At 35.0% G+C, this 8,551-nt stretch overlaps 1 protein-coding gene across 1 annotated transcript; it reads left to right on the top strand.

Moving 5' to 3' along the window:
• The first annotated feature begins 668 nt into the window (after nucleotides 1-668).
• LOC111882691 (LIMR family protein At3g08930) lies at nucleotides 669-6,216 on the top strand. The gene is made up of 14 exons (XM_023879056.3): nucleotides 669-1,307; nucleotides 1,789-1,874; nucleotides 3,207-3,322; nucleotides 3,450-3,560; nucleotides 3,976-4,074; nucleotides 4,174-4,296; nucleotides 4,377-4,439; nucleotides 4,519-4,583; nucleotides 4,677-4,786; nucleotides 4,858-4,972; nucleotides 5,060-5,125; nucleotides 5,521-5,631; nucleotides 5,704-5,770; nucleotides 5,883-6,216. Exons 1-14 carry the CDS (start codon nucleotides 958-960, stop codon nucleotides 5,928-5,930), a joined length of 1,530 nt encoding a protein of 509 aa, XP_023734824.1. The 5' UTR covers nucleotides 669-957; the 3' UTR covers nucleotides 5,931-6,216.
• Nucleotides 6,217-8,551: the final 2,335 nt, after the last annotated feature.

Here is an 8,551-nt window from a genome sequence, read left to right as displayed (position 1 = left end):
AAAGCAACATCTATGAATCTAGGAGATATGACATTAGAATGTATGACCCGTTGGACTCTGTTGAGGAGCTCCATAACCTCTTATGCGAGAAAACCAAATGTATCAAATGCAAAAGGTACATACACATGTTAATTTTCTATACATGTATTCTCGTGCTTTGCCACTTTGCACGCAACAACTTTCAAAGCGGCATGCTCTGCTGTGAAACCCCCGCTCATTAAACCGACGAAATGAGAGACCCCATTAAGATCCACACACGTGTGCTTCCCTCCTACCCATCCAAAGATCAAAATCTCAGACGGTCTAAGTGTGGATGATATTGTGCACTTCTACCGTAAATGGTAAAATGATCATTCTATATAATTATGTTATATTCCTATCGAACTTAGATATTTTATCCGAGAATATAAAATAATCATTTTCATCATGCAATATAGTCGGTGAGAGATATAATTAAACAACATAGACATGTATGTGATTCGGTTAAATCTGACTCAATCAACAACTATCAAACAATTGTTTTGTTGAATGACTGAATTAAATATAAGTTTTCTTTATCTTGAATAAAATTTTTTGATTGTAACGAAAAAGAAAATTTGTTTGTCATTTTGATTCCGTTTTAGACCGTATTAAGTTATTAACTATTAAAGCGTGACCGGTTTGAAACTCTAATCATTTTTTCCGGTCCATCTTTTCCAGGCTGTTCCTAGTGCTTCCACACTGTAAACTCCGAATTCCCCTTTCAACCCCTCTTATAACCAATTCCATGGCTTCCTCCGAGGACAAAATCGTAAACTCCTAATCGCCACCGCTGACTACCGGCCTCTCCCCACCGCAAAAAAGTAGATCTACACGAGAAAGAGAGTGATCTCATTTGAAGTTTCAAAAAAACTGCACACACCAAAACCCTAGAACCTCAAATCAGTTCATGATTTTGAGTCGAATCTAAGGTCAACAATGGGGGATTTCAATCTTGCGCTTGTGATTGTGGCGATAGTTGTTTGTGTTTTGGTGTTCATCTTCAATTTGTACCTCCTTGTCAATTACCAACATCCCGATGACAAAAACCTGGCGTATTTCCCCAAATTTGTCGTCGTTTTGGGACTCTCCGTCGCTGCTATCTCCATACTTATGCTCCCCGCTGATGTTGCCAACCGGCAGGCTTGTCAGCACGCTATTTATAATGGTGCTTGTAATCTCACATTGCCGATGAAGGATCTGTGGCTTGCTATCTACATCATTGATGCTATTCTTGTGTTCTTCGTCATTCCCTTCGCAATGTTTTACTACGAAGGCGACCAAGACAAGTAAGTACTTCGTAGCTGCAATAAATGATGATTTCATCACAACTTTGTTAAGAACACTACTAATAGCTAAATGTTGATGTAAAATCTGCAACATCGTCCGATTTGAAAGTCATAGCTCGTCTAGAAAAGTTTAGTAATTACGGCTACCTTATCGAGATGCCACAAATACGAAAATGGAGGTTTCAAATTTTGTAATTGAAATCAACTACGTTGGAAACCCAACTTTAAGATGCTTTCACCTGGTGAAGCATTCATTAAACCCTAAATGTAGATGTCTGAGTCGAGATTTATTTTTGAACTGTGGAGACTTTCTGCAAGGACACTTGATCTTCTCAAGAATTATTGCATACATAGAAAAAAGTTCTAAGTTGTTTGACTTAATTAGTCAAAAAGCATCTTATTCTGGAACCAAAAGACTTGTTAGAGCATATTAAACATTAAAAGTGTATGTATTTATGCTTCTAACTATTTTTGCTCGTAGGACTATTGGCAAGAGGATTAAAAGTGCATTGATCTGGGTGGTAACTACAGCCATTGTTTGTGGCTTGGTGCTGGGTATCTTATATGGTTAGTATCTCCTCCATTTATTAATTTATTCCTACAAGAAACATTTTCACTTATGATCAAAATGCAATTAGAAGTAGAAGCTACTTTTAGTCATTTAGGAGGTTGATCTCCCTGGTTTCCCATGCAAGTAGGTATGATTGGCACTGCCAAAAAAATTAGCTTACATGGCAAAAATTACTATTCTAGCTTTGCATTTTGTACACTTATAATAGGATTGATGAATGAGATGTTTCTATGCTTTGACATAATCTGACTGTGGTTAGTTTCATGGTCACACTAATGCATAAATGGGCATGATGTCTGAGTTCACAGCATTGCTTGCTTTATGAAAATGTGATTTTTAGTTACTTTAATGAATTCTTTTCAAGAAACTTACAAAATACGAGTTTTAGAAAGCTCGTAGGCGATTTTAACAAGTAAAAAGTCTTTTTAATTGGATCTATGAGTGATTTAATGTGAATTTTTGAAGATCGGGTACTTTTATCTCGTATATAAAAAAACAGCTGAGAGCAAAAAACTATTTTTGACCCATCAAACATTTCATTTTAAGTTTGATCACTTCCGCACATAATGTAGCAGCATTCCAAGGATTTCACAGAGCTAAAAAAACCTTTTTTGATGATGGAGTTTTTTACAGATTTTACAATAATAGTTAGGTAAAAAAACTAAGGAAGAAAGTTATGGGTTACCTTGATTAGATGGCTCTTTTTGATAAAGAAGATCTTTAAATGATGGGGTATACAGGGTTAAGGTGCCTTGTTTTTCTAGGTACACTTTCTAGTTTTTGAGTTATTGAGTACAACTATAATTCTTATAAAACCTATCCGTATCTATTATATTTAAACAAAAGTAAGGATTTGTTCAAGATAAAAAAATCTTTAAATGATGGGGTATCTCGGTATCTGAAGATAAAAAGATGTGCACAGTATTAGTATATTAAATATTGCAGAACTTATAGTTATAGAGTGCATTTTCAAATATAAGCAAGAATCCTTTTTAGTGTCACAAACAAGTAGTTCTTAGCACAAATACCAGGTTTATGTTATAATTAAAGTCTTCTGTCTTATATTTAAACATATAGAGACTTCATGTTATATATACATCTTCTTTTTGGTGTTTCAGCCAGACAACCTTTCATGTTACATCTCTTAATATATCAAATATTTCATCTTTCTCAATTTTTCACATGACTCTCATTTAAGCCATAATGGATTTTCATCTTTCTCAACTTTTCATGTCCTTGGTAACAAATGGGTCCTAAAAGCTTCTTGTTTGTACTCTTATTGGATGTATGTTACATTGTTACTGAGTTGTATCATCTTCATTTGGTAGGTGTTATTGGAAAAGTTGATTTCACTGTTCGACACCTGTCTTCTTCAACAGTACAATTCCCAAGCACTTTCCAATTCTCCAGTGGTCAACCATGTGTCAGCAATGGTGTACGCCAGGTGATGGATGAAATCTATATTTTTCTTTATTTGTTTAGTTTATTTTTGCAGAGTTACTTTTATCATCTTCGAAACAAATTAGCCACATCTAGTTCTTATATGCCTCTTTCTCTTCTATGGATGACAGTGTTCTGCCTATGATGCTAGTCCTTCATCAGAGACAACATGGACCATGCGATCAACTTTTCCAGAATATGTTGTTGCTCTTGCTACAATTGTGGGCTCCGTGCTTTTTTCTGTAAGTTTTTTTTTTTTTTTTTTTTTTTTTTTTTTGGATTTCTGATTCTTAGTTTAATGTAGCATGTAGAGAATTAGATGGCTCTTACTAAGGTAGTGTTTGGTAATCAGTAATCGAAGAGGGAATGGAATGGAGTATTATGGTGGAATTGGAAAAATCTTGTTTGTTTGCCACAAAGGAATGGAATGGAGTATTCCTTCTCATGGGCTGATTTTTGTTCCATACCATACCATGCCATTCCATTCCATTTCTTCCCCCATTCCATCATAGCAAACACTTTCTAATTGTATTCCATTTCAAGGTTGGAATAAACGGTGTTTCAGAAACAACATTTGTTATCTTCCCCAAATAGATGTGATAATCTTTAAGGTTTTTTTTGGTGCTTTAATTCTAAACCTTACCTTGTGATAATCAGATATTTGGTGGTGTTGGCATTGCTTGCCTCCCACTGGGGCTTATATTTTCTTTCATAAGGCGCCCAAAGGCAGTGATTACTAGATCACAGTATATCAAGGTATCCCTACATTACATTTTTCTGTTTATAAATCTCAAATGCATTGCCAATACTTTTATTTTTAGTTAACAATGAAGGTATTTTTGTTTAATTGTTCAGGAAGCTACAGAACTTGGTAAAAAAGCAAGAGAGTTAAAGAAGGCAGCTGATGCACTTCATCAGGAAGAAAGGAGTGGTTCAAAAGGAAGGAAATGGCGTAAAAATATGAAAGCCCTAGAAAAGGTATATTTATTTAAAAAAAAAAATCTAGGTGCATTAAGGCATTGAATTACTTTTGTTAAATATATTTATATATCCTTCAGGAGTTATTTCATTTGGAGGATGATGTGAAGGCTTTAGAAGAGATGTACCCTCAAGGCGAAAAGGTGATAAACATTTATTTTTTATTTATTCTATTTCGTTTAATGGTTTTCCTAATAATCACATATTAAGTAACTCATTCAGGCTGAGACTACATGGGCCATGACTGTTCTTGGCTATCTTGCAAAGCTTATACTCGGAGTCTTTGGGTAACTCTTACTTCTTAATTCCATTACAATCAAAATTAAATCTTATAGTATTTATTAAAATTGGGTTCTGATTGATTGTATTCCTATTGTTAGGTTGATTGTTTCAATTGCTTGGGTTGCACACATCATCATATATCTGTTGATCGACCCTCCACTTTCTCCATTCCTAAATGAGGTCTTCATAAAGTTGGATGACATTTGGGGTAATTTCTATTTCCATATGACTGATTAATTAATGTTGTTACATTTGACCAAATTGTCCTTCCTTCACCAGGTCTTCTGGGCACTGCAGCCTTTGCGTTTTTCTGCTTCTACCTTCTGCTTGCAGTTATTGCTGGTGCAATGATGCTTGGTCTCAGACTAGTGTTTATCACTATCCATCCAATGAAGTAAAATGACCTTTCTACCCAACTATGTTTTTATGTTTAGTTGTGACTTGTGAATTGAGTATCAAGTAAAATGACCTTTCTGTCCAGGTGGGGAGGAACTCTCATGAACTCTTTCCTGTTCAATGTGGCTCTCATTCTTCTTTGCTCCATCAGGTAGGCTGACTCATTTTCTTTATTTTTTTATTTATTTTTTTAACCAGAATCTCAGAACATAATTGATAAAAAGCTCATTTTTCACCTTTTTCCCTTGTCAATTCACAAATATATTTTACAAGATGATTAGTTTATGGGTAAAATACATTTCGTGAATAAAAAGTTCATTAATTAATGTATATAGAGTAGAGTTAAAATGTATACATTGTAAATTCCGATCTAAACAAGATCATATGAAATTCATTTTATTCGGACAGACCAATGACGCATGATTGTAGTAAAATGTAATGACTCATATTCCATTCCATTGCTTGTTCTATTACCTTTTTTCATTCCATTCCATTCCATAGAGATATTAATGACTCATATTCCATTCCATTGTTTATTGGTTTTAGTGTTATTCAATTCTGTTCGACCGCATTTGCATACTACGCACAAGCTACAGCTGCCCAAGAAATATTCGGTCATACGCTGCAATCTCTCCGTGGAATCAAATACTTATACAAGTCAGTCTCAATTACTCTCCCAATTTCACTTCATATTTAAAAAAAAAATCTTTACTCATTAATTATTGACAGGTATAATATATTCCAAATTGCATTTGTTGTTCTAGCTGGCCTAACCTTTGTGTATTATGCCGCCTTTGTAAGTTGCACCTTTCCCCCTCATTTTTTTTACTTTTTATCTTTTGATAGTGGTAAAAAGGCGATAAAACATATATTTAAATAAATAATGTTCTTGTTAACTTTGTCAATAGGGATGGAGAAGAAAAAAGCCGAGTGGAAGGTTCCAACTATCGTCTTAAAAAGTGTCTTATTACCGTAATCCATGGGAAAATTTTCACTTAATTTCATCTATTTTGAGTGCCAGCTAAATCTCACATCCAAGCCATAGCATCCGATTAAAAGTGTCTTGAGATTTATTACTGTTTTTTTTTTCTTTTTTTCTTGTGGTATTGGTACCATTTGTATGTATTTTTCTTGTAATATGTTATGTAATACCACCTAAAACAGTTAACGCCACTCCACTTTACATGATTCTTTAACTTTTATGTGTGATCATTTATTATTGGACGGATGAGATTATTTCTAGTCGTGTAAGGTTGTTTGATGAAGATATATGAGTTTTTGTTTGCGTTCCCTTCTAAAGTTGACCTTTACACTCCATGTAATTATTATAAGGGGCTGTTTGTTTTTTGTGTGAAGATCTGCACAACCACTTTTGCGCGCAGACAACACAACCACTTTTGCGCGCAGACAACGTGCAGACATATGCCCTCGCAGATTGTTTTTTGGAAGTGCGTAGATCAGAAAACGTCTGTGCGAGGTTTTCCTGGCGCCTTCAAAGGTCTTCAGACCTTATTTTAACCTAAACCAAAAAAAAAAAAAAATGGGCCACCGTGCATTTTTTTTTTTTTTTTGTTAAAAATGTATTTTTGATGTTTATGACATGAAATTAAGTTTAAAAAATCAATTTATTTTAACAGCCTGCAGACGTTAAAAACAAATAGTCCTCTTATTGCAGACTGCAGACATTTGGTCCACCTCTTCTGCCGCAGAGGCTTGCAGATGTGGTCCACAGACTGCAGACATTTTGACTTCAAAAAAACAAACAACACCTAAATATATTATATTAAGAGCTAATGTTATGCAAACCCTAACTGCGCATATCAATATCGAGGCACCAATCAAACCCTCACTAAATCTTGATGCTTATTTCGACCTTTTCTTAATTTTTTTTCCTGATTGTGATCATCCTTGAAACCTGTTGTCACATGTGTCACTGTCGAAGACCATCGTTGAGTGCCTTGATCACTTTTTTTAGCTGATTGATCTCCAGAAACAAAAACGTCTGACATGTCCAACCATCAACAACCATCGTAAGTGCCTTGAAACCTGTTGTCAGATGTATCACTCGCTTAAAAACCTAGCCGTAGTTCTTTCTGATGTTGACTAGCCTATAATGAGGTTAAATTGGTGATGCAAATCCTACACCATTTACTTTCATCTTATCCTAGTATTGTTGACGTTATCATAAACACCAAACCCATTCCTTCTTTTTTGGAAGCCCAAAACATGATTCTTTTACATGAAGCACATAAGAAACAAACGACTCTTTGCTTGAAAACCCTTTAACATCCACCGCTATCCTTTAATTATCATACTAATTTCGCCCCACAGAACTTGGTAACTCCATGCCAACCAAACTTGCTTTGTCTCTGTCTCTTAAAGCATCAAACCATCCACCAAACACATCTTTGATAAATCTTCATTCCAACCCTTTTTCCACTTGTGTAACTTCGCTAAAATCAGGGTGTTGCGACTCACTGTAATAGGAACAACAAAATAAAATGTCATAAGCCTTTTATTGACTTAGCTAGTTCCTTTAGTACTCTTCTAGGACTAGTACCTATCATATGATTTCATTACAACAATGATAAACTACAAAACCTTAGTGAACAACTTGGATCAAGATGTACACAATTATTTACAATATAATTACCAAGGAATAAAACCATGTGACAAGAGAAGCATCATACTTAATGGACACAATACAATTGAAGTGTTGGTTGCTAAACCCAGACTTAGATATGCCCACGTCCTTTTGGGCATTCTTATTGGCAGCCCCTCTTCTCACCTACCCTAAAACAAATATCAATCCTTTTAGTCTTTTATGTTAAACAAAGCCCTAATCTGATTGGAGCTACATTTTCATCCACGATTTTGGTAAGTGCCCTTAATTTGTGTATTTTTGTTTTAGAATTGTTCATTCTCTCTCTCTCTCTCTCTCTCTCTCTCTATATATATATATATATATATATATATATATATATATATATATATATATATAGGTGTTGGTAGTGGCAGTATGTAGATGGGTGGGGGCAGAGAGTTACTGGAGGGAAATCAATGAAGAGTTCTTAGATTTTGGGTTTCAGAATATTAATAAATAACTTGGATATATCAAGGATCATGTAAGAGATACACTTTCCAAAATTCGTGATTGTGATCTTATTTTCTAGGTATCACGAAATCTGATTTGGGATAATCTAAGAACAATTGATTTGGAGTGCATGCTTCTTCCAAACCCGAAATACATAATATACCTTGCTGCTTTGCGTTTTCAGAGATACAAAAAGTTAGAGAAAATTAGTTTTTGGTTATTATATGTGTAACCTTTGCCTACAACGTCCATGAGTTGATCGCTACCGAGGTAGCTGTTGTTGTTCATGGTTCCACCTCTAAGATTTTTGGGTCTATCAAGACCGCTATGATTGATTTGTTTGATGAGTGGTACGACGTTGTGAATGAGGCTGCTGCAGCTACCGCGACTGTTGCTGCTGCTGTGAGAATTCAAGAAGGGAGATCATTCCAGTATTGGGAATTCATGAAACACGAAGCCCTTGGAGTTTGATAGGGTCAAGGA

The sequence above is a fragment of the Lactuca sativa genome, chromosome 9, assembly GCF_002870075.4.
Source record: "Lactuca sativa cultivar Salinas chromosome 9, Lsat_Salinas_v11, whole genome shotgun sequence".
In the NCBI taxonomy this organism is placed as follows: Eukaryota; Viridiplantae; Streptophyta; class Magnoliopsida; order Asterales; family Asteraceae; genus Lactuca; species Lactuca sativa.
Note: the sequence above shows the minus strand (reverse complement) of the source record. Positions and strands in the feature narration are given on the sequence as shown.